Source organism: Lytechinus variegatus, chromosome 1, assembly GCF_018143015.1.
Source record: "Lytechinus variegatus isolate NC3 chromosome 1, Lvar_3.0, whole genome shotgun sequence".
In the NCBI taxonomy this organism is placed as follows: Eukaryota; Metazoa; Echinodermata; class Echinoidea; order Temnopleuroida; family Toxopneustidae; genus Lytechinus; species Lytechinus variegatus.
In genome coordinates this window covers 84,797,025-84,824,645 of record NC_054740.1, presented here as the reverse complement: position 1 = coordinate 84,824,645, position 27,621 = coordinate 84,797,025, and the positions used below count along the sequence as shown (strand labels likewise).

The following is a 27,621-nucleotide window of genomic DNA, read 5'->3' as shown; positions in this document are numbered from 1 at the left end:
TAAGCAGGCAGAGGTGAAGGCAGAAAGAGAAGAGAATGGGAGAGAGAGAAGGAAGGAAGGATGAGAGAGAGGAGGGGGGAGAGTGAAAAGAAGAGGGTGTGCCAAAAGGAGTAGAGAAGATGATAGGGCAGTGTTCTTTGTATGAAAAACTACTGAACATGTTTACTTTGAGAATAAGTGATTTGCAGTCAAACCAAATCAAATATACAGCATTGTGTGTGTGTTTTTATTATATATATATATATATATATATATATATATATATATATATATATATATATATATATATATATATATGCATGCATGAGAGTGCATTTACAACTTTGAAATCGAGCATTTATCACTTTCATACTATAGACAAAAAATTGAAAGTAGAAATGTGGTTTACCTGATGCAGTGAACAATAATCAATACTGCACCAATGTAAAGTGTAAGAATAGAAGAAAACTTAGAAGGAACGGTTGCTATTATTTCACCTAAAAAAAGTCTATTTGGTGTTGAAATTTATTTCTGTGGATTGTAGCCTGATAGAAGACAATAGATATAAAATGACTGAAAGATAAAACTGTATAAGAAATATCCAATTGCATGTAATCAACCCTGATAAATTCATTACAAATGTAAAATGTGTTCATTGTCGATATCAACTATTGACGTGATTTCCTTGGAAGTAAACTCGGCTTGAACCCATGAATTCATGAAAATTGAAGTGGACATTATAAAAAAATTAATGCTTTTTGAAAGAGGAAGAGCTTATATCTGGGTGCATGTGACTTTGTAACAAGAAACTCAACCTTGAACTGGAATGGCCTTGCAAATGACATGAAATAACAAGTGCAACTACCCAGCCACTGCCATGCCAGTGTTGGACGTGAGAGACAAACGTGATAACACACTCCATGTGAAGTTTCCCCACGCAACTACCCAAGCGTGTACGCCCAGCTCGTCTGCTACGGCAGCAGCAGCAACGTACTTTGAGCCCCCACTTCAGTCATCGGTCATCCAATGACACTCCTTTAGCCTCTCTCTTTCTCTCCCCTTGATCGTCCCTCTCCCTTACCCTTCTCATTCATTCATTCCTTTTTGGTGAGAGGAAAAGTGTGTGGTAATGTTATGTGAATATTGGAAATACAATCGACCAGTGAGTGCAATTCTGTCTTTCTATTTTCAGTCGTACATAGGTTTATTACTCTTCTGTCTCCCTTTCTGTAAAGTTTTTCTTTTCTCTTTCTCTCTTTTACTCTCTTTACGCTTTAACTCTCACTTTCCAGCTCTTTTTCTCTTTTCTCGCTTTCTCTCTGTCTATTTTTTTTTTTCTCTCCCTGCTCTCTTTCTATTGACACATTTCTCCTTCAGTATATCACCTTCCCATTTTTATATCTTTCTATTCCCTCTATCCTTTCCTCTTGTTCTCTCCATCTCTTCTGACTACATTTCTCTTTTTTCACTTATCCACATACTGGCAACAACACTATACCTTTTTTAAACACAGGATTTTTCCCTAATCTGTGACCGCGTCCATCAACACTCGGATATACTCGTAGAATTCTCAAGGTCATTCTCTAAGGATCTTTCATTCAGCGTTTGTCACTGGCATTGGTACGCTGCCGCCCTGCCGCTGCCACCGATTGAGCAATGAGGGGACGCCTCATATACCACCGGTACCTGTAGCTTCATGAAACAAATGGATTAATTCCTGGTTGATACTTTATAATAGGAATGGATCATTCCAGCGGTGTTATTGTCAGTCAGCCAAGGGCTTTGCCTTCTTTCACTTCCACGTGGACATGCCTCTGACATAATCGCAGCATAGTAAACAAAAGCGGTGTTTCTTGGGCCATCCCGACCGAGATTACCCCCTTCGGTTGTTGTCTTCTTGTGCATGACGAAGTGGCATATCATCCCCTTTCGCTCTCTCTCACTCTCTACCAGCGACTGATTAGTGTTTTTGTCCCCGGTCGGCAAGAATGTTTCCTTATCCAGAGTGTGTGATTATGACCCGGGAGCTTTGAAATAGGCGGGAGAGAGGAAAAGGGGGGAAAGCTGGTGCCTCAGGGGGATTCTAGGACACGTGCGGAATAAGTTTTGTGGGGATTGTCATCCCTTACCATTGATCGATGATCCCTCGTTACTACCGCAGTGACGGTGCAGTGGTGAGAATGAAGACCTACTTGCATGCAGGTAATGTAATAACAAATAGTCCTATCATATTAATGCTTCATTCTACTCTTCTATGTTCTTTCATGAGTGGGCATCATGGATCATATGCATAACCTGTAAAAAGAACTGAACCCATAGGCTATGAGAACCGAGCGGCACCTGTACAAAGTCTATGGGAATTAGAGAATTCAGCATCCAAGAGGTTAAAAGAATCCACAATGTTTAGGAAAATATAAGAACATTCATAGATCCAATCTACAAAATTTCATTACGAGAATAGTGTATGTATTGTTTTCTGAATAAATGTTTACATTCATCCCAAAAGGTCTTCATTTTTCATTTTGGCAAAAAACAAAAATTTGAGAATCGAATCAGTGTGATTTGTGCAGCTATCTATGTCTTGTGAATTTTGTGGGGGCGATATTCATCATTCTCAAGATTTAAATGCCATAATGGGGTACTTAGGTACAGGTGCAGTTCTAAGCAAGTCCGCTTAATAGAAGACATTTGATTTCATTTGTCAATCACATTTCAAAATGTAAAAAATAAATAGGGGGAAAAGGGGGTATGCCTGCCCAATTTCACTACTGAATGATCATTGTGAATTACACGCAGCATTGCGTATCTTGTTGCCCCTCGGGCTAGCCAAGCAGGTGCTGTACAAAGTAGTATTTGCTTTACTTAAATCAATAATGTTTCCTGTGCTTTTATTGTCCAGCCTCAGACAGCTTTAACAGACCTTGTTTTTATACTTTTAAAATTGTAAATTATTCAGTACAATTGGTAAGGATAGAGAAGAAGATCAAATTGAGTTGTTTTTTTCATGAAAGTCTGATATATATAGTAAACATTCTCAAATCTTAATATTTATCTGTGCAACTTATTAGACTCATATTGTATTGTACTGCTTATATAAAAATGTTGATTTATTCTTTTAGAATTGCTTAATCTTGCAATCTCTTTGAAGATTTAATGACTTATTGATGAGCCACAAGCATGGTCATTGCTGAGATATTTCAACAAATTGCTTTACAAAATAGCATAATATATTTCAATGACCAACAATTTCAGTAATGTTATGGCAGGATTTTTTACAGCACATTGTTGGATTTTTGTGGGTTCTAGCTGTTTGCGTACTTCTCATGTATTTCAAAAACTTCAAGCTTTTGGTGGTTGTGGGAATTGTATTTAAGCAGTTTATTTCTGAAATGAGTAGCAATATTGATTATTCCATGAACAAATGCATTTTTTTCTTAACATATGTATTGATCTATATCGATGGAAAAATTTAAGAATTAGATGCGTTTTTAAGTTTTGTTAAAGTTAACATTCAGATAAAAAAAATAGTGCATATCAATATATGCAGACAAGTTTAAAATCAAGAAAGCTTGTAGTTTCTTCATATAGATTTACATCCTTGTTTTTGTTTTTGTTTTCACTGTAAAGAGAAATGAAAATGTGATATAGAAATTTATAAAGTTATAATTTACAGCATACTAGCATTGCATGATTTATTTTTATATGGCATATAGAGGGCCCCCTTCCACTATCAAACTGTTTGTTCAGTATCATTCATGGGAAACCTGTACACAAATTCAAAAGGATGAACGAAGGGGGTAAGAATAGCTTTGATAGAGGATATTATTAAAATCTTTTTCAGGAAATCACAATTAATTTCTTTTCTTTCCTCAAGGTCACATCTTAGTTGTGTCACAATTAGCTGCTTTTTCTAATTTCAAGGTCAAGAACACATGATATAGATAGTATCGTCATACTCACTTGAACAAACAGTGTAGACATCTCTTTCACTTAATCTCATATAATTGCCCATATTTTCTTCTCTTGTGGTCTCACAATCCCTGGATTAAAAGTTTAGCCGAGTGTTTAACGCTTCTTCAAAAGGTTGGCACATACAAATCCCTGTCTAATTCCCCTATGAAACAATTTCATCTTTCTAAAGTTGGGAAATCTGTATCTATATTATTTTCCTCTTTCAAGTTGGTTAGGTTTGCTGAATGGGTATTAAGGGAGATTGAGAAATAGGAAATGAATCTTCATTTTCTTTGGACAGTAGTATTTATGTCTATTCAAACGCTTCTTTACTGACAAATGACTCCTGACGTGAAATGCGGTGTGAACGGTTTAGGAAAATAATACCTGTGCTTAAAAATCTGTGCAACAGATAACCACATGAATGTAAAAATCAACTCACAGGTTGCAGTTGTGTAAAGAAAACATGTTTACCTTCATTCCTATTAATATTACCGAACTTCTCAAAATATTTCATATAATTTTCTACATATATATTATACCTTTTTCGCAGTATGCAGCATTGCCTTAAAGGTCAAGTCCACCACATGAAAATGTTGATTTGAATAAATAGAGAAAATCACACTAGCATAACACAGAAAATTTCATCAAAATCGGATGTAAAATAAGAAAAGTTATGACATTTTAAAGTTTCGCTTATTTTTCAAAAAACAGTGACATGAAAATGAGACAGTCAATGATGTCCCTCACTATTTCTTTTGTTTTTTATTGTGTGAATGATACAATATTTCATTTTTTACAAAATTGACAATGGACCAACTTGACTGAACCATATAGTATTAAATAATGCTAATTCCATATGTTTGGGGAGGAATCATCACTGTTTCAATTGACAATAAGGAGAAAATGAGAATATTTCATATGATAAAATACAAAAGATATAGTGAGTGGATGACGTCATCATATCCTCATTTGCATACTGACTAGGATGCGCAGATAACTGTTTTGTGAAATTATTAAGGGAAACTTTAAACTGTCATAACTTTCTTATTTTACATCCAATTTTGATAAAAGTTTCAGTGTTATGCTTGTTGGATTTTTTTTATCCAAATAAACTTTTTGTTGGGGTGGACTTGACCTTTAATATAAAGACACACCCTCACTGCTCAAAATAAATGATAAGTTGTGTTTGAAATTGATGGATACAAAAGAATGATCTGACTCATCACATTGACATTTTCAGTCGTGCAAAGTCAAATTGTAGGGGAATACTCGCTATAAATCAAAATATTTTTGCTTCTTTCCTCCCATAAAAAGATCTTTATTCATTTTTCATGGACAGTAACCAAAGTATGAAGGTGCGTCCTATAGTGCGCCATTTAGATTTGGCTCATTTAACTAAACTTCATTGATAATTTATGGTAAATTCTGTTCGTTCAGTAAAATTATGTCCTTGTGTCAATTGATTTGCTGGGGGAGGCAAAGGAAAATAAGACAAAACAAATAATCATTGATTTGATACTTCAAAATGCTCTTGTATTTTCTTTACGCTGTCCAGTTATAGCTATCATTATCATGAGATGATGGTGTATAGTTATCTAGCAGAATACTACCTCACCCCCACAAAAGGCATGAAAGGTGAAAAGGGGAATAGTAATAATCAAATTGTATTGATAGATAATGAATTTACCTGATACAGTTTGTATAGTCAGAGAGGTGATAATGTTCATACCATACCTCCAGTCTGATCGGCTGGGATGACCTGAACCCATATCAGAGTGTACAGCTAGTAATGTCACTGTTTGTTTGTGCAACTGTCTCATTATATCTTATTGAGAGGCAGAAGGGAGTTAGGGAGTGTGAAGCACATATCAAACTCATTAGTAGAAGCGGTAACCGTATTCAAACCATCCTTCATATAATATAATTAAGCCTATCCACCGCACATCGTACTGCGCAGTTTTGACCCAGGAAGACTAGGTCAGGTCAACTTGGGGTTTTCGCATGGCATGTTGGAATTGAAAGTCCATCATTGAATCAAGATTGAGACGGCCATCGCATTCAAGCGATTTTTAACAACCATGATTCCGCAGAATACCCTTTGGAAATGCAAATTCTTCTGTCTTTCATATTTTGATTTGAAAGATGTTCATGTTTAATCATCATTTATCACTGGAACACATCCATGATTTGACCTGAATCTCGAAGAAACCAACCTAACTAGGGTTAAAACATATTTATTAAACACAGCCCTAGAGTATGGATCCTAAAATTGATGTTAGTTTCACTAGACATCTTTATACTATTTGTTGGAACCAATGAATTAAGCTCCATATACTGTAAGCCTGTTTGTTTGCATGTGTTCATTCATTGTTATTTGATGTTCGTTTATTTTCATTCATGAAGCTGCCATGTTCCATCACAGGTCTGAGTTCTTAAGAGTTTCTTAACCCTTTGGATACTGAGCCCACAGATAAACAGGCTTGAGGCTTTGGAAAACATGTTTATAGTGAGAATCATTCAGCCTCTAATGGGTTAATCTATCTCTAAACTGACTTCACAACCAACATCAATACCAATTGACGTTATAATGCAAAATAAAATGTGTCAATGTTTTGAAAATGTCTGTATTCCAATAATCTCAATTGAATTAAGAATGTACTTCTGCATAATGGTGTCATTGGTTAAATATCTCTTTCTTCATTGTCATTACAGATGAACTGAATGAGCTTATAAAGTGCATGGTATGTGGAGATACATCAACAGGTTTTCATTACGGGATACACTCATGTGAAGGCTGCAAGGTAAGCCTAATCATTCTTTCATTTATATATACATATATATATGCTACGTAAGGGTGAAGTATATGAATTCCTAATACTAATTCATAATACACATATAGATGTAAAGAAGGTAGAGGCCATTAAGGCAAAAGACAAATAAATTCACCTTAAACACAGATGTAGAAAAAAAAGTATATATATATAAATATATAAATGTGTGAAGCTATACATGTACAACAGCTTTGGCAACTCTTTTATTTAAATATTGTAAAGAAATGGATGAAGAGAACAATGGTAGACGTAGCTTAAATCAAGGTTCCCCAGAGCTATCTACCCTTTGGAAAAATTGGTATATATATTGAAATGTATACATATATTTATCCAAAATCTATTTCCGGGTTGCTAATGCATTGTTGCATAAATCAAGCACTCTTATACCTTCAAGGATTTAAAATAAATCCTAAGAATAAATCCAGATTGGCTTTGAATAATGACCAGCTGAACATCAGATTTAAATTTTAAGATTGAATTATAAACCTTGTGGATCTCAATTCAAAGGTGTACAATTTGATTATCACCAAATCTAATGTATTCTGAAATGAAGGCAGTTCTGTAATTGTTGATAATTGTAGCCATTGCGAACTGGCCCCTGTTTCTCCCTCTCGTGTCAAGGCCAACTTTTATTAAAGCACTTCTTTATTAAATTGACTAATTACATAGTAATTTTAGACCAGTTTTGTTTTAGCAGAATTTGTTGTTCGGTTTTGGCTTAATTGCTATGTAATCTGAAAATAAACTGCGTTAGTAGTAGTCGTAGAAGAAGTAGTAGTAGTAGTAGTAGTAGTAGTAGTAGTAGTAGTAGTAGTAGTAGTAGTAGTAGTAGTAGTAGTAGTAGTAGTAGTAGTAGTGGTAGTAGTGGTAGTAGTAGTAGTTGTAGTAGTAGTAGAAGTAGTAGTAGTAGTAGTAGTAGTAGTAGTAGTAATAGTAGCAGTAGTAGCAGCAGAACAACAACAACTCCACTTAACAATGCGGTTCAATAGATTTTCTCTTGACAAAGAGAAAACAAATTGGTACATTTGGGCATTTATTTACAAGGTTTCTTCCTCACCTTTAAAGATATACCATGCACAAATTGAGCATTTCTCTGCTTATTTGTATTTTCTGCCAAACACAGAATTTACCCACTTAATTTTTCTAATGTTTCGCACCGTTGATCCGCAACAGAGCAAGACCTCTCTTTATTAACAAATTTGCATATATTTTTCATAAATGATAGTGATTAATGCTATTTAATTATTTCATGAAATCAGTTCATTGTGTATTATTATCACTTAAAACATTTGATGCAATTATAATTTTGGTAACACACACTTTTTCTCTAATAGTTCCTCCTCTGCTAACTTCTCTAAATATACAAGATACGGGTTGGGATTGTGAACTTGTGGTATTTGGTTATGAATAATGTCAGGATTAGGGTTAAGGTTAGAGGTGAGTTTGAAGTTTGGTTTACTGCAGGATCAATTGTTGTAGGGGAAAATGTTATGGAATCGTAATTTTCCTGTTATATTGTACATTCCCCATGTTTGGGATTCTGCACCTTTGGGGAGTTTCATTTTTTGCCAAACAGAGGATTTCTTCTTTTTTTTTTAATCTTGCAGAGATGCTTTCAGGTTGGGACTATTTTTTTGTGATTCCAGAAGGCTTTTTGAAGCCCATGCATTAATCAACTCAAAAAAATCCTCCAAAACATGTTTAAAAACCTTTATTCTACCAAAAAAGAGGAGTTGGTATATGCACCCCAAAATCTCCCTAAGAAACAAGGTTTGATTTGTCACCTTTTGTGGTACTTTTAGAATTGCCTGGGAATGACTAACATGATAATTGAAGGTTTACTGAATAGTATGAAGGGATAGGATGAAATATTGGGGAAGTGACAATTGCTGCTTGTGTGAGGTAAATCCAGCTATTATCCATTTTCACAGGAATAAAAACAAATTTAAAAGAATTGCATTTTTTCTGCTGCTACTTTAAGTCCAGAAAACATCAGAAGTCTAGTAAACGTCAGAATTCTGTTTCAGAAAGGAATAGTAACTTTGCCATTATGTGAAGAGACTAACATTTCTCAGCTGCTCAGTAGTCAGTAGCCAATCAAAATTGAGGCTTCCACAGTATCGTTAGTCTTTACATAACAGGCCCCAGGAAAGTAACATAATAGACACGGTTGTCATATTCAGCTACAGAGAGTTGAAAATGCAGATTTGAACCATGGTTTAAAGGACAAGTCCTTCCCAACAAAAGTTGATTTGAATAAAAAGAGAAAAATCCAACAAGCATAACACTGAAAATTTCATCAAAATCGGATTTAAAATAGGAAAGTTATGACATTTGAAAATTTTGCTTAATTTCACAAAACGGTTATATGCACATACTGGTCGCTATGCAAATGAGGAGACTGATGACGTCATCCACTCACTATTTCTTTTGTATTGTATTATATGAAATATTCTAATTTTCTCCTCATTGACAAGTTAAACAAAGATTAATTCCTCCCTGAACATATGGAATTAGCATTGTTTCATATTATGTGGTTTAGTCAAGTTGGTCCTCATTGTCAAATCTGTAAAAAAATGAAATATTTTATAATTCAAATAATAAGAAAACAAAAGAAATAGTGAGTGATGGACATCATCAACTGACTCATTTGCATGTCACTGAGTTGTGCATATCACTATTTTGTGAAAATATGCGAAACTTTATAATGCCATAACTTTCTTATTTCACATCCGGTTTTGATGAAATTTTCAGCGTTATGCTAGTTTGATTTTTCTCTATTTATTCAAATCAACATTTTTAAATGTAGATAATAAAGCAAGAATACAAAAGAAATAGTGAGTGGATGGCATCAGTCTCCTCATTTGCATACCGATCAGGATGTACATATAACTGTTTTGTGAAATAAAGCCAAACTTAAAAATGTCATAACTTTCTTGCTTTACATCCGATTGGATTTTTCTATTTTTATTCAAATCAACTGTTTGTTGGGGTGGACTTGTCCTTTAAGGAGTTCTAGAACTTGTTAACCCATTGGGGACTGGCTGATTATGTTGTAACACCCATTTCCATAGACCCTAGCCTACATCCAGGCTTGGGTTGGTTTTCACTGGGTTAAAAGCAGATTAAACTGAGTAATGGACATTAGATCGCTGTGTAGCAGTTTATGTAATCTAGACTTGATATGAACTAATTTTGGATGTGTAGGTTTCCAGGGATCTGACTGTTTGTTATTATTTTTCTGGCTTCAGGCTCAAGATAATTTATTCATGGTACCACACCATTAGATGTTATTAAATAGGGCCAAAAAGTTAGCCAGCTCTTCAGCCCATGGTCAGGCTTCCATGCTAAGGCTTCCATGCTAAAATGAGAATTCACACTATCATGAATAACCAAAAGTTCCTGGATGTATGTAGCATACAGCGTGAATTTGCCCTTCCCTTTGTGCACTGAACCAGAAATTCTGCTTCCTATTCAGTGATGTGTGACTCAACAACTTCTGGTCTACTTGTACTGTAGCTAGTCCTGGTCTAGTCGCATTTGCTTTCTCACCGCATTCTCAATCTATTCTTACATTTTCAGGAGGAACCATCATAAAACTTGTTACTTTTGTTAACCTTGTTGCTGTATACATACCATTCTTACCTTCAAGCTACCCGAAGTTACTAGGTCACACAAGTATATGCTATTTAAGCTACATTCAAGAACTCTTGGTTATTTACAATAATGGGGATTCCCCCCACCCCCTACCCACTTGAGCGGATGGAAATGGAGTTCTTTTTAAATCTCAAGATTTATTGCATAAAAGGCTGATTGGACTAGAATCTTGAGACTTTAATGGAGGACTAGGTATTGACCACAAACCAATTTTATGAATTTTCTGGATTGTGGAAGGGACTTTTGCAAACCATGATGAGAGTAGGATATATATATGCTGATATGGTCAAAAACAACAAAAGTCTGCATCATCTTGCCTCTGAATGAACATAAGCCTGGTTTGTAGATATTGTAGAAAGTTATGTTGAAGATCATATTAAAGAGATTCAATGAAAACAAAAAATTTGAATTACTAGAATTTATATTCTAGTGCAATATTTTTTTTATCAATACACTCTAAATTACACTAATTTAGATTTACTCCAGATCAGCTGTGATCAATGGCAAGTTGATATTTGAACTTGACTTGAATCCTGAAGATTTTTTTCTAATTTTAAGATGGACTTGTCACCATTTAGTAAGGTTATAAAATGATGAAGAAAAGAAAGAAGATGGCCTTGAAATATAATCTCACAAATAAGCGAGCTTTGTCAAAAGTCGGAAGGGTGTCATGGTCTGTGGGTTCAAATCCATGCCATGGCATGTTTTCCTTCTGCTAGAAATTTATCCACATTGTGGTACACTCAACCCAGGTGAGGTGAATGGGTTCCCGACAGGATAAATTCTTTAAATGCACAAGGCTGACATCTCTGAATAGAATTTTTCTAGATGTCACAATTTCTTTTATTATTATTAATACTACTACTACGATTTTATTGCCAGTTCTAGTTTTAGAGTTTGGAAGAGGGCGCAATTTTGGTGCTCACCCTAGGCACTGGTTGTCATAGACACCACAGTATTGCCTTTTCTGAAATTATTAGTCAGTCTAACCAAAAAAAAATCAGAATCCCAACTCCACTTGCCTTGAATCTATTAAAGGGTTGCACCAATACTATCGCAGAGTAGAATGGACAAGATTGGGGATGGGTTTACTTTAAGGCATTATTACCTGTATCATGATCCATAGAGATTATGCCAGGATGATAATTGACCTCTAATCAAATCCGCTAAGTCTTGCCCAAGTTCATCCTTTCAAGAAATAAAAACATGGATCTATCCAAACAAAAGATATATTTCGATAAACACATCAATATTGTTAATACGCAAGAAAAAGCAAGGTCATGATAGAGCCCGGGATGTATTAAGGTAACTTACTTTAAAACCCATTTTCCTGGCCATGTTTGCCTTTAAATCCAGCAACAATCTTATCGCAGCTCATAGTGGCTTTGAAGCCGTCAGGGAAATCATTGGATTCGTCCTCCCGGCGATACTTTATCCTCTATTCTTACCTGTCAGAATGTAAGGTATTAGGTGACTTTATTCTTTCAACACCTTGGTGACATTGGTCCTGTTCACACACTTGAGTAGATCTTGGGGGTGTTTCACAAAGGTTTAAGCGTGACTTAAAATCACTCTTTAAGTTGACTTGGCTTGGTTGCAACGCATGGTGGGTCCCTTTGCTCTCCTACAGGTGATCCTTTTCCATTCAGTTCTACCCTGTAGGGGGAGTCCTATGTCACTTCTGACTTTGTCCCTCCATCTGGAAGGGGGACATTCTGGTGGTCTCCTCTTTTCAAAAATCATTTCTTAAAGTTGCATACTGGGCCCAGTCTTACAAAGTGTAACAATTGATCCAATCAATCGTAAATCTATGGAAACCATCAGCGACATATTTTTTTCTACAGGAAATTTTGTAAGCAAAGGCGAACACACCAAATTTTCAAGAAAACCATGAATGTATGTATATACATCATATTTAGAAAAAAAATTGGAATAAACATGCATTTTAGATGTGAGCATGGCTGGCTTCCATAATTACAAGAGATCTGATCAATTGCAAGTGTTTGTAAGACGGGACCCTGGAATACAGTGCCTCACTGCATTAGTAAGATAAAGCTCAATGGGCATCCAATAAACTGTATTCAGACATCATTGAGGTTACATGATAATGTGTGCATGTGGGAATTAAAGGATAGCTTTAATCACACTTAACTCTTCCTGATAATTCCAGTAGGAGGGGGTGGGCATACTACCCCTATAGGACTTTGCAATCAATGAAAAGGAGGTCTGAGTCATGGAATTCTATATTATCCAAGTTATTCATGACTTGAGTGAACATGAGGAGTGCCCCCCAAAAAAAAAAATAATAATAATAATAATAAATAAATAAATAAATAACTAAATGAATAATAATAATCAAGATTAAATCAAATTATCAATAATGATAATACTACTAATGATAATAATAATAATAGTAATAATAATAATGATAGTGATAGTAATAGTTATAATGATAACAAAGATACAATGAAAATAAAAGAATGAAATTAATTACATTGATAATTTATAAATGAGTAGGGCAAAAATATGATATATTAACTTAAGATATTAAAATCTAAAACAAACAAGATAGACAATAACACAATGGAAATAAATGAATAAATACATAAATGGTGGTCTGCTTATCTAATGACCAATTTCAGTTGCTATTACAAGTTACTCGATGCAAAAATAAAACCTCATAGAGGACAGTACAATTTAACCTGATGCCATTTGCATGATCAATATTCATAGACCAGTTTAAAGAAAAATGAATTATGAAAACTTGATTTACAAGCAAGCATATCAAATCAATCAACTTAATTTCAGTTTGAAAGATTTCCTCTGATAAGTGAAGTTAGTTTTTTTTGTTTCTTTATGAATGTTTGAGTTATTTTGAGATATTTCTTACATAATCTTGTACTATGACTCTATATTCCCAGGATTCCTGAAAGAGTGATGCAGTAAATACATTATACTAGGAAACTAGTGTTACTTGTGAATGGGCTCTTTTGTTGAATGTATGTTAGCTTTACATTCCTTTCAGAGTACTATGGATATATTGATGAAACCAGGGAGAAAGAATAGTCGATATAAGACAAGAAAATGAGTGAAGAAATTGGGAAAGTTAGGCAGTAATGTATCGTGGGGTACTCGCCGACATGCAAGGGACGTCGATAACGAGTCGCACAGAAGGAAAATATCAAAGGAAACAAGATACAGAAAGAGAAGGAGGAAGGTGGAAAACATTCAACGAAGTTCAATTTGGCATCACATACAAGCACCTCTCGCGTTACCATCTCACCCACTCTTCAAGTGTGCCTCTCTTAACGTTCTCGTTGGAAATCGAGTTGTACATTCCATTTCCCTTCCGTGACGTGAGTTCCTTCCCCTCGCTCAAATTCGCTAATCTTTTAGCCCGAGCATCAATTAGTTATCTGTCGGTGGTCAGAGATGTGTGCAGGGGGAGATGAGAAACTTCTCCAAGGAAAAAAAAAAGATGGATGATCCGATAGCAAGGTGATAATTAACATGTGACTCGTTTGAACTTTGACATACTTCTCAAATATTTATTTTGTTAATAAAGTGCAAAAATCATCTCTGACCAAGCCCCTAGATAAGACACGGAATGGAGCAGCATCAAGAAAAGACCATTAAATGTAACGTGAAGTGATACAACTGATATTTGTCAGTTGTAACTGTGGCCACAATCCAACAGATAGAATAGACTGTACAATATTTGTAAATCCATGGCGTTGTACCATCGTGAGTGGTGTTAGAACGCACATTTGGATGGTCTTACTCCTTAGATAGCACGCAGTTGATGTCAGCGACATGTTATTGATCATGACTGGTTGTAACTTGGTAAAGGTTAGGTCACATGCACGAAACAGAATGAGCTATTTTTTTTTTCATTGTGGCATATTGTATGCAAACAAGGACAATGTGACACATCATAGGTCACACTGCTGTTGATTAGAAGCAAAAACATGCTACCTTTTCCAAGTGGCAATAACGTCTGTCTGAATGACCTATTACTGATCGCCTCTTGCAATCTATCTCAAGTGAGGACTAACATGTGAATGTCATGTTAATGATCATCAATACTGATAGCACTATCCATTATTATGTCTTTCACACTGCATTTCCTTAACCCCATGCTATCCTTAACCCCATACTATCTTTTTTTCGATTCACACTGCATTTCTTTAACCCCATACTATCTGGTCAACCATGGTTAACGCCTTAACCCCGGACTATTATTCAGCTCATGAATATTGATGATTTTACCATACAGAGGGTGATTAACATGCAATTCAACTTCTGTGATTGGCTAATGCTTAGCCCTACTTTCCTTAGCCCTGTTACGTTTTCACACTGCATCTCTTAGCACCGCAATTGTGGTGCTAGTTCCACAATAAGCCGGCTAACCCTGCTTTTTTGCAGGGCCAGATAGTACCGTACTATTTACCATGCCAGCCCACTTTGCTAAAACGTAGTGTGAAAACGAAGCGGGCTAAGCTTAACCCCGGGAAATTGGTGGGGCTAAGACCCCCCCCCCCCTTAGCCCCACCAATTTCCAACAAAAAGTGCAGTGTGAAAAGCATACATGACGAAAAACTTCCATTTGGGATCACTATACCCTGGTTTCCCTTCTCATCAATTCTCTTCTCCAAATACAACAAACCCTAACATGCCCCAAGCAAGCAATTTAAGTTTCAAAACACCTGTTTCTTGACGTCCGTCCGAAGATAACGCAAGAGCCCGGCATATACAGTCACAGTAGGGGGCCACACACGACGGGATGCATGCGCAGCGCTGAGCTCGGTTTCTGCAAAACATGCCGTCATTTTTATTCGCTTTCCTTATTTAGAGGTCGATTTGATTTTCTTCGTTCGAAATTGAAAATGGACTAGTATTGGATGTCTGAATGTAATATGCCTTTGAAAACGTGATTAATATCGAATACAATAATTTTCATTCCGAAGATCCTTCTACAGGCAGACAAGTCTTACGTAATAGCACAGCTGTTGTTTATCATTTCGTCCTTGGCTCAATGCTCGTTTGGCTGGCCCGTGGTGGTGAAATTGAGACAAGGGGATTACCTGGCCAAGATGGGTTTATCGGGGTTGGAAATGTTGTTTGAGAGTTTCCAAACGAAAAACGGGGTATCCGACCACAATTTGCAGTCCGAAGTGCGGTCGAGAATCAAACGGGAAATTTTCGTAATGTATGTTTGAAAATGCCCAAAGTGAAATAGGGAACCTAACATGCAGCCTAATGAGAATGGATGATACCTCTTTTGATCTATTAATTTCAGAATTCAGTGGTTAATAGGTTTGGAATTTATCTTTAATTCTGAATTCTGATTAGATAACAATATCAGAATTCGGAATTAAAGATAAATTCCAGTTGTGGTAAAGATTTCAAAATGAGTTCATACAGAATCCAATGAAATGACCACAAAGTGTCTGTATGAATAAAAATATGTGTCAAAGGATTCTGGAAGAAAATGTGTAATTGCTGAGAAATTAGAAAATAAGCACGGGATTCGGGTCAAGCGTCGGGCCGACATTCAAACCAATATTAATACACTGTCCCACGTGTGCTTATCTGTGTTGGTGATCTTCAGTGTGAACATTTTTCAGCGTAGATTTCAAGATTTCACAAAGTTCAGTTTATGTAACAATTATTACAACTATGTAACAATTAAGCTTGGTTTCACACACTTTCACGTGTAATCAGTGTTTACTGCAACTATTTTCATTTTCTTTAAATGCAGCAAAACATCCCACTTATATAATGCTTTCTCTTAATGTCAATGTCTCCTTTTCTGTGAGGGTGTGTGTTTGTCTTTCGGACTGTTTTTCACAAATGCAGCCTTCTAAATTCTTGCCCTTGTCTATATTTTTTCTCCCCCTCTTATACTCTCCCTTTGCTACTTTATCCATCTTTTTCTTTTAGTATCTTTCATTCTCTATCTCTGATGTTCTCTGTTGCCCTCATTTTTCTCAGAAGCAGCAAACTAGTGAATTTTCTTTATGTGAGAGCACTCATAACTACTCATTCCCTTTCAAGTCCCACTCCTTCCAAGTATGTGCATAAGAGAAACCTGAGAAGGGTCATATACAGTTTTTTTGCAGCAAAACATACATGCCTTTCAAGCAAGTCTGCAGATCTAATTGCTAGCCCATTGAAAATCATCTTTTATTCGCCTTGAGGACTTGTTATTTCCTCATTTTGAGGATAGTATCACAGTACATTTTAGTTACACCACTGCTTTACTTTTTCCTTCACTTTCTGTAACTTTTAGGCATTTATATTGGATTTTCTTGTTTTCCCCCAAAGTATGCCCAAAACATGTTTTTACCTGTTGAAACTGCATATAATAGTAATGCAGTTTCAATGGAAGAATAATTTACAACTACCTTTTTGAGTTATTGAAGGATTATGGACTTTGAAATGTTCCTTTATTTATACCATTTATTGTTGAAAATTGATTGCATTTTTATGACTCTGAAAATTGCTTTGTAACATGCTTTATCATTTTCTTTAATCTCATTCACTTGAAAAAATAAACACTTATACATGTTAGGATCTGTCGTTTGATCATGTAAAGAGCTTTATTTCATTTTTTTCCCCAGAATATTTGTACTTTTGTAGGGGGGTGTAATATGAGAAGCGTGATATATCAGTTTAAGCTGCCCAGTCCTTAAAGTGGATGTCATCCAACTTCTGGCTGTGTCAGCCCCATAGCCTTCAAGACACATCAGGGGCTTCTAGCATGATTTCTGTAAATGTTTGTGTACATTTGTAAAGTGTTAAATACATTCAGTATGTTACCTTAATAGGTGATCACCTTCACTTTGCATCCCCGCTGATTGGCAGACTCCTCAAAATAAATGCCCGCTGACAGAAGTATCCTTTCTCTGTCACGTTGAATTGTTGACGGAAAAATGTGAAGCGTCATCCCCGGATTAGAAAATTCTGATCTTCGGGATTAGCAGCGGCCAAATCGCAATCTCGGAGGAAGAGGATCGAAGGCCGTTAGAAGTTCAATCTTGGGACAATTACAGGAAACTGGTTTTCACACCCTCGGAGCGTGTTGCCTTTGAAGCAGCCCGGTTACCGTCGACATGACGGATCGTGAGAGAAGGATGCGCACAAGAAGCAGAGGGTTGCTGATAACGATCGCACCTTTTCTATTTCAATTTTCCTAGTGTTTGTTAATGTGGTATTGTGCAAGTGACACCTGGAAGTGTGTAGGAGGCTCAGAGTGATGGATGTCTTGTTGGGTAAAGAAAGAAGAATGTGTTTGTTAAGAACCAGAGCCACATGTGTAACAATAATGATTAACATCATTGTGGTGATGGCATTATGGGTGGGAGTTGAATCATTGTATTACATTCTCTTTTCTTAAAGTTTAACAAACTTCTTTTCATTCCCCAAAAACCTGGAATTCACAGATTACACTAAGAGATTACTTACAATATATGAAGTAAATATGGTAATATGTAAGACTTAGCTCAAATTTTGATGAGTCCAATTGTAAATAAGATTGATAAAAGTTAGTGTCATTCTGCTCCCTTAATTTTGTTTTGAGAGAATATATGCCTCCTACCCCCATTGTCATGACTGTCAGTATTAATTCATTTAAAAAATCTCACACTTCTCATATATGTGTTCCATTCAAAATATATATTTTGAAACAGAACCACACCTTTAAGCCTGCTTTCTAGTGGTAATTACCATAGTTACATCAACAGCCAATCAAAATCAAGGATTCCATGGAATGTACTATTGGATAGTGAAGTTACTATAATCAGGTATGCCAGTTTTCAGGCAAAAACCTGCATTCAGGCTCTGGCAATTTATTTTCAGGCCATAGTTTTAGCATTTTTGTGTACATGTGATTTTCAGGCCCTCTGATCAATCCCAACTGGCATCCCTATATAATAGTAACTGTTTAATATGGAATGAAACCTTTGGAACAAATAGGCTTGTGTAGGTACAAAAATCAAAGAATAAGAATAAAGGAAGTTTGAGAAAAATCGGACAAATAATGAGAAAGTTATGAGCATTTGAATATTGCAATCACTAATGCTATGGAGATTCTCCCATTGGCAATGCGACAAGGATATGTGATGTCACTGATGAACAACTTTCCCTTTGGTGGACTATAAAATACCCTCAAAATGTCTCATTTTGCTTTTACTTATGATGATACAAACTCTTTATCCATGATGTACATGTATTCTTAAAAATGTGTATTACATGTACATGCCCTCATGTAGAAAGAACACATTATCTATGGATAGATGTGATAAAAGAGGCAATTCAAGTGAAATATATACTAAAATAATGGGGAGAGTTGTTCACAAGTGACGTCACACATCTTTGTCGCATTGCCAATTTGCTATCTTCATAGCTATAGTGATTGCAATATTCAAATGCTCATAACTTTCTCATTATTTGTCTGATTTTTCTCAAACTTTCGTTGATCTGTTTCTTTGATTTTTCTGTTTTCACACAAGCTATCTTGTTCCAATGGTTTCATTCTCCTTTAATATGTAATGGCCCTGGGGTCTTTCCTATTACCTCATTATTTTGTTTTATTCCTGTGTGATGTGGTTCCTTTTTAAAGTTTGTGGTTTTCATAAAAGATCCTAAAGCAGCATCTAAATATAAAATTTGTATGTTAATTTTTGATACATTCAAATTGCCATTCTCAGTGGAGAAATAGCCAGTACAAAATGATGCATGCCACATATTTTATAACATTGGCTCTTTCCAATAATAATTTTAATTTTTTTTTGTTTTCTTCAGCTATCTTTGATAGTTTAATCCAATCAAATAATTTCCTAAATAATAAAATATCTGTAACATGCCGAGAGACACTGTTCCAGTTTATAATAAACTACATAAAAACAATATTCTTGTTATCATTTCAGTTATATATTCTTTTCTTTGATCTATTTTTATATCCATTGCAGGGTTTCTTCAGGCGGAGTCTCAACCAACATGAATCCTACACATGTTCAAATAATGGACAATGTGAGATATCCCTCTACACGAGAAATCAGTGTCAACTCTGCAGGTGGAAAAAATGTCTTGGTGTTGGCATGTCAAAAGATGGTACGTATAACCCTTGTCATACCAACCCATGCCGCATCCTCCAATGCCATAAGCCTACACCCTGAAGCGCCTCAACCCCAGTTCCTCAGGCAGGCAAAAGTCACAGCACTGTCTCACTCACAGCAATCCAGCAAAGCTGCAAGCGTCTTTTCATCTTTTATCTTCACATCGTCGCCGAATCCATGAAGTGGCACACGCGACCGTTGATGCGCAAAATCACTTTTCGAGATAAACGCGATTAAAGATTTTTACATTTTCAATTGCTAGTTGCTATAGGATTGTGAAGTTTAGCAGAATAAAGAATGTACATACCACTAGCCAAGTATTTACTCCTGCTTCCCATGTAAACATTTTATCAAATGAGCATCAAATCTTGACATAGCAGTGATTCAAACACAAGCATGATAAGTGTCGTTTTGTGGAAAATATTACTTCAGCGTGCGTAGAAATGGCACGCACGTGCATGCCATTTCGTGGATTATTTTACACCGGATTTTGAGGCTAGTATGTTTTTTTTTTCACTTTAATTATCTCATTAACTACAGAGAATTTGGTTCTAAAATTTCAGTGAAATGATAGACCATAGCCAAGGCATACTAAAGCTGAAAGATACTTGAAATTGAATACTAAAACAGAAAGATACTCACAATTTACTTTTCACGTAATTTTGGGACGTTGTGCCACTTCGTGGATTCAGCGACGTCACAGAATCCACGAAGTGGCACACGTGACAGTTGATGCGCGTAATCACTATTCGAGATAAACACGAATAAAGATGCCCATTGCTATATGGTTGTGAAGTTTAACAGCATGAAGAATGCACATACCAAGAGCCAGGTATCTACTGCTGCATTCCATGTTAAAAAATGTATCGAATGAACATCAAATCTTGACGTAGCAGTGATTCAAACACAAGTGTCGTTTTGTGCGTAGAAATGGCGCGCACCTGTGTGCAACTTCGTGTATTTTTTTACATAGGATTTTAAGGCTTGTGTCGTTTGTTCGCTTTAATTATCTCACTAATTTGAGAGAATTGGGTTCTAAATTTCAGTGAAATGATAGACCATGGCTAGAGAATACTAAAACTTAAAAAAACTAAAAATTGACTTTTCACGTGATTTTGGGACGTTGTGCCACTTCATGGCTTCACACTGTATTTCCTTAACCCCAGACTATGGCACAGCTCATGAATATCAATGATTTTGCCACACAGAGTAGGATTAACGTGCAGTTTGACTTCCGTGATTGGCTAATGCTTAGCCCGGTTTCGTTTCACACTGCATCTAACCCATGGCAAGAAACCGAAGTGGGCTAAGCTTAACCCCCCCCCCCCGAGTTTTCCGGGGTTGTGGAAAATATGTGCAGTGTGAAAAGCATAATAGTGCCTTTAAAGCAAGATTCCTGCTAAAAGACGCAGACTTTTGGAACCATGTCTAATCAGTAGGCTGTTTATACCACCTCAATGTCAGCAAATTAATAAATGAAGTACATGTACAAGCTCTTGTATTAGGGAAATATTTCTTCTCCCCCCCCAAAAAAAAAAAAAAAATTACTTCATCTCTGTTTTGTTATGAAATGTTCCCACTTTTCGTACAGTATGCCAAAAGGCCAATAAAAAGTATGATTGGAACACAAAATGAATGATGTTACTCAAAGACACAAATTACCTCGTTGGAATCATATTTCATAACTTCCTTTTCTGCAGTTTATCTCTGTGAAATCTATACTATTTTCCTCTACTCTTTTGTAGCAGTAAGCATATGCTCTGTGTCTTTTTTTTTTGTTTTATAGACATTTTAGTCACATTTTTGTACCAGTGCATAATCAGACACACAAAAACGTTTTCAGAACTATCACTGATATATAACAAAAAGTATTTTGTTTTGTCATTTTTTTACTGAAAGTAAAAACCTTTTTTGACCTTTGTTGAGTTTAAAATCAACCCAGCATATCCCTGAACTGTCTATGTACACGCAAGCTATACTTTTGCTGGTATTTCGTATATGTTCTAAAGTGGATGATAATGTTTATTAAAACATAAGTTCATATCGCCTGAGATATTTCGAAATTAATATTTCCTCTCATTCTCAATTATTTTTTCTGGGTGTAGGAATTGTAATGACTCTCTTGTAGCAATAGGTCCATGATCGTAGCTACACCAGATATTGCCAAGATTGAAACAAATTGTGCTAACGCCCCATTCCCTGTAAATTGGAGCACTTTTTTTTCTTTGTCTTTCCCTTTATTTAGGGAGGCCACCATTGAGCAATGGTCAAATGGTCAGTTGATCAAAAGTCAGAGTTTGTCCTTTCTCAAGATTGTAGTCAAATTAGTCCTCCTTGATTGATCTTGGAGTTCAAGAAACCCTGAATCTGGGATTCTCACTTGAGCTTGAGGCATGTCCTCCCCTGAGAATTGGGTTGGAAAATTTGCTGTAAACCAATGCTATTTTCCATAAAAGCCTTGAGTTGACTCCCGATTGTTATCTCGAGATTTGGAGCTTATCGAAAAAACAAATTGATTGCATCTTCATTAGAAATTATCTGCAGCTCGTTCTAAATTGGGATATTTTGCTGGATCAGAAATAACAGGATGATTTGGAAACGTGCAGGTGTGATTGTCTTACGTCCTCAGTTCCAGTGAGAGAAGCAGATTACCAGGCCCTTATTGTAGGCATGTATCACAATGATTTGTGATCAATTGCACATTTGAAATGGCAGTTCACATTGTTTATTGGAATGTGTTTTGAACAAAATGAATATTCAACACTGGGGATGGGGGGGCACTCACAGTATCGGTGGTAAGAGGACGTGCCGCTTTGATGGCCCCCTTTTTCAGACCTAACTTTCAGTTCTCTAGATACTCCGAATGACAAAATTTCCATTCAGAAGCCACCTCACTCGCAAGACCCCCGTTACCATGGGCGGAAATCCCATGTTTGACGTGTCCCCCTTACCAAAAATAGTAGGGGGGACACAATATCAAATGTGCCCCTACTATTTTTGGTCTTTTATGATGGAGAGATATACATCATTCACTATTGAAATAATTCATGTATTTTGACATTTCATTTTAAGTGCCCGTCACAAAACATATCAGTTCCTTAGCCCTACCAAAATTGTCCAGCACGAGCACCACATGCGAGAGCTGCAAGCACGGCTTCACAAATCCCTCTGTTAGTAGCTCCACGCACGGCTATTGCCCACATCTACATGCAAAGTATTAGCCTGCACCGAAGCTACTGTACTGAAATCCCGTTCCGCAGACCTTGTTTTTCACATTGCCCAGTATGTACTTAGTTCTGAAGACCCCGTTATTTCACCCTTGTGGTCAGGCTTCTGATTGGTTGATCATCAAGTTAGGTTTGATTGCAACTCCTTATGAACCTGCCCCTGATCATCTGGAGTAGGTCCATCAGACCTTTGATAGGTGATGCCATGACAGAACATTCAACTTCATTGCGGTTTTAAAAAAATGAAAGTCAAGTCTAATAAAGTGTTTATATTTATATATAGGGTCGACACCAGCCATTTTTATGCTGGTATTATCATTTCATTCATTGGTTAACGATCATGAATCTATCATTGAATGTTTTTCAGAAGATCAAAGATAACAGCTGGTATGCAAGTTCCACTTAGGGCCCTTGAGGCTCAGGGGTTCTAGATGCTCTCATGTGCAATTTAACCCATATTTTGTGAGCACTTTATCAAACAAATTCATAAGTTTTATATGAAATACAGGCAAACTTAGGCAAGATTTCAAAATTCAGTGAAAGTCAATAGTAATCATAATTTTGTCTTTAAATAGCTGCCCAGACTGAGTTAGTTAGGGACTTCTATAACATCAAGTAACAAAGAAGGACCAGCAGAAACAACTCAAAACTCACTGAACTTTGTTTGAAAGCCATATTATCTTGACTGCCATGAGTTTTATTTCAGTTGCGGGGATACACAATATAATGATATTGAGGCATGTTTCATATTGTGACATATAAGTGATTTAAAAAATAAAAAACTTAGCAAAGTGTCACTGGCCAAATGGAAAAGTTCTGAGGGCGGAATTGCCATACTTTGAGGGCATCATCATGGGTCTTGTACCTATGAATTTTACTAACCAGAACCAGATTTTGAAAAAATTACATTTTGCATTGTGGTTTAAACATGTAAATTTCTTGATAAATTTGTAAGCAGTAGCGTATGCAGGATTTTGTATAGGGAGGGAATTCAAGCTGAATGAAATATTGACAACCCCCCCCCCCCAAAAAAAAAAGTGTTCACCACAAATTTTACATTGTTTCGTACCTCAAACAGATTTGACAAGCCAAAAAAAAGGTCTTCACACAAATTTTTTTGGGGAGGTGGAACCCCTGGAACCACACCCCTGTTTATGCCACTGTTTGTAAGTGATTTTTCACTATCTACCAACTGTTACAACCGACTAGAATCTGTGCGTCTGATTGGTTCAGAGCAAAGTTGTTACTAATGATGGAATCGATGCTTCCTGAAAAGCTCCTTTGAACCTGATTGATGCTGTCTTTCATAAACCAAGATGAATTGGAGTAAATCTCAATTTAGTTCAGTTTCCACATCCTTTTGGAGGTGCTGACACTGATTTATGTGATAATTACCCATATTATTTTTAGTGGACAAAAAAAATCCAACTCAAATCCAAGCAGCGTTTACAGGAAAAAGAAAGGAGGAGGGGTCAGGATATTACCTTGGCCTTTATTACAAAATTTTCCAGTCCAAATTGACATTTATTGTGATAGAGTTGTAACCCTGAACTTTGATGGTTTTAATAAAGTGCTGCAGCCCTGTAAGACTGAAAATAACCCAATAGGAAGGAAATGTGAGTTTTCTGAATGATTCTATAGTATTAATGGTTAATAAATGATCTATTCTCATCCCCATTACAGCCAACTTCTATGCAATGTTGGTGCTCCAGTCAGGTACGGGGAGGGGGCAACCACTGGTGAAAACAAGGGTATATATTACAGTCTCTCCCCCCCCCCCTTCACACTCACATCAAAATACTCTTGCATCTGGCATTTGTACCATTTGAATAATAGATGATGTGGTTTCTATTGTTTTGTACTGATTCAACTGTTTTGGAAGGATAAATTTGAGATGTGTTTGGATTATCCCTTTTAAAAACCAGCATAACTGAAAATTTATGGAAGAAATGGATAATGTTTAAAAGAATAAACTGAACAGTTACTTTCCAAAGCTCTTAGTATGATCAATAGGGTTTTTTCAAACATTTATTCATTAAGAGTCATTCTTTTTTGTTTCTTTCTTGAGTTTTTTTAACCAATCCCAACAGAGATTTTTATGCATGAGCGCTGAAAGGCAGCTCGAGCTAAAGCCGGGGTAATAATAATAACAACGCGCCTCGGAATAGAATATTTCTAGATAGATGGCGCTATATAAATGCCTATTATGATTATTATGTCGATATTTTTTATAGGTAAAAAATGATAGAATTAAATGTCTAGAGTACAATTTTCAAGTCACAAAGGCTAACCTAGTGTTTATTAATTGATTCATGAATAAAGAAGAAATAGTTATAGGAACTCATTGTAAGAGACAGTGTCTATATTGTGAATGCAAGAAAAAGGGGATACTATGCCAAATACAAGAATTCCTTTATTGATGCTGGTGAAAATGCGTCTCATTTCATTTGATCAGTAATATTGGTTTGTTAGATTGCAGCTGAAATGTAATAATTCTCATTGTCTCATGGCCATTATATCAAGGTTAGAAAGATGAAATATAAAATGCACCTGCTAAATTAGCAGCCATATATACTACTATATACCTTACCGGGTGCAAAAGAAATCATACAATTTCTGTCAAATAAAATCATCAAACTTAAATGTATGTGGGGTTTTTTTTATCCTAATTGGGCTTAACTTCCTAATGGCCAGTTATATTTCCCCTACAGTGGCGGTACTGTGAGTCGAAAACAGCCATGTTAACATTTTTGCACCAGCTACATATAGGTAGTTTGAATAAAAATAAATAGAACAGCTGTTTTTTACTCACCATGCGGGCACCAGAGGGGAATTGTGACTGCAGCATTCAGGAAATATAGAACAACATTTTAATTTTACATTTCACTTGGTATAATTTTCAAAGTGATGGTGTTTTAGAGCAATGAAATGGTTGGTTTCGACCATCTTTTATATCATTCTGTTTTATATAAGACCTGTGTTTAAGCTTTTTAAGTGAAGATGAAAAATCAATGTCAATTGATGGTCTTTGTGTAATGAAATGATATTTCACAATTTTTTTCAGAACAGAACTAACTGTTGTCCCATGAATAGGGAATCATTGGGGGAAAAACATGGTAATTTGTTGTTCATGGTGGCTGCCATTATTGCTGATATCAAAAGTCTAAAATTGTGTCTATAATCATCTTTTCATAAGGTATTTGAAAAAATAATATGCAAGATATCTGTCAATGTGGACATACATCTGTGTGTGTAGCATGACGCATCAAAAATGATTTCTCAATTCATCATTATGTTTTTGCTGTAAAGACATTTGTATTGGATCAACCAACAAGGTCTGTAATGTTAGTTATTAGATTCCCCCTTTAAATGATTTTAATATCTGATTTTCATCCATATTTGATCCTCCATCATGATTACATTTACTCGCATCATTGCCTCTGACTTAACATCCTGCTTGATTTACATGCCCTGTTCATTATTTGCATGAATTACAAGTTTAAGTACTCAGTCATGTTGAAGCTCCAGTTTACAAGGAATTGGTCTTATATTTCTCCCCTTTGGAATGTCAGTCTCCTGTGAATTGTTGCCTCATACTGGCCCCTTTCTGGGGACACTCACCAACAGGTTGTCTGGAAAACCCGAGCTGAAACTCCACACAGCATGGCCTCCCGCTCATGGAAAGAGTAGCCTTCGACGGCGACCATGAACCCGGTTTTCGTTGCACTTCGCCTGATGAATATATCATAGGCTGGGCTCTTAATGAAAACCCGTAATTGAGAAACCTGGCATCAATTATTCATGACATCATCCTCCAAAACTCCTCCCTCGTTTATCTTTTCTGTTTGTGTGCCCATCATCAGCCATGTAGCAACAACAAACAGAATTTTCAATCCCGCTTTAAGGCTTCTTTTGTCTGTCAGTTTGTCTGTTGCACTCCTTCCTTTCTCCCTCTCCCATTCTCATCTTTTGCAAAAATTTGTGTCCAAAATTCTTCTCTTCTTGACTCTGCCTTTCTCAGTCTCTGCTCTAATTCTCCTATATCTTCCTGCATTTGAACCAACATATAATCCTCCTCCTTCTCCATCTTCACTCTACTTATGTCTCCTGTTTCATTCTCCCATGCATAAAATGTGTTTAAAATCATTTCAAAGTTTAAATTGTCATGTGATTGAAAACATCACACACCCTTGTTTATGATGAAAAAGATAATGACTGAATTGAGAATATGTTCCTGACATAGCAATTACAGCTGTTACAAACTTTTGACAAATTCCTCTTAACAAAACACTGACACTTTGGTTTAACTATTCCTTGTGCCATTTGGGGGTTACAAAGTCATGTTACAATCTCTACCCATAGATTTCTTTCTATTCTTGTATTTTTTTTACCTCTCTGTAGCTAACTTATAGTTTAATGCTCTTATTTCATGTTTTTTAATCATTTTATGCATTAATCTCTTTTGATCTTTCTTATCTGATCTCTTTGCAATTCCTGTACATGGATTTGAACAAAGCCTATCCTCTTTACTACTCTGTATGTTCTTATTTTCATGACAGTTATCAGGAAAGCTAAATTTCAGATCTCTCTTCTTTTTTTTTATTTTGTTCAATAAAGCATCAAGTACACCCAGATTTGTCAATATTAACGGACCATCACACAGCAAAAACTGTGGTGTTAATCGGTGTACATAGAGGACCACACCAGTTGTTTTACACCGATGTTAAATTGGTGGTGTTAGTTTTACACCCATAGGTGTTATTACAACTCCTTTGGTCATATTTACACTCTTTGGTGTTATGTTCAATCTCTAGGGTGTAGTTTTAACACCTCAGGGTGTGGTCCTCTATTAAC

General features: G+C 36.0%; 1 protein-coding gene across 1 annotated transcript in view; it reads left to right on the top strand.

Annotated features, from left to right (window-relative positions):
- Positions 1–1,339: 1,339 nt before the first annotated feature.
- The window catches only part of LOC121425969, a 45,181-nt gene continuing 18,899 nt past the window's right edge, over positions 1,340–27,621 (top strand). Inside the window, exons 1-3 of the mRNA XM_041622101.1 lie at positions 1,340–2,181; positions 6,646–6,734; positions 19,394–19,535. Of these exons, the coding sequence (XP_041478035.1) occupies positions 2,118–2,181; positions 6,646–6,734; positions 19,394–19,535 (295 nt within the window). The 5' untranslated portion in view covers positions 1,340–2,117. The remainder of the gene's footprint in view (positions 2,182–6,645; positions 6,735–19,393; positions 19,536–27,621) is intronic.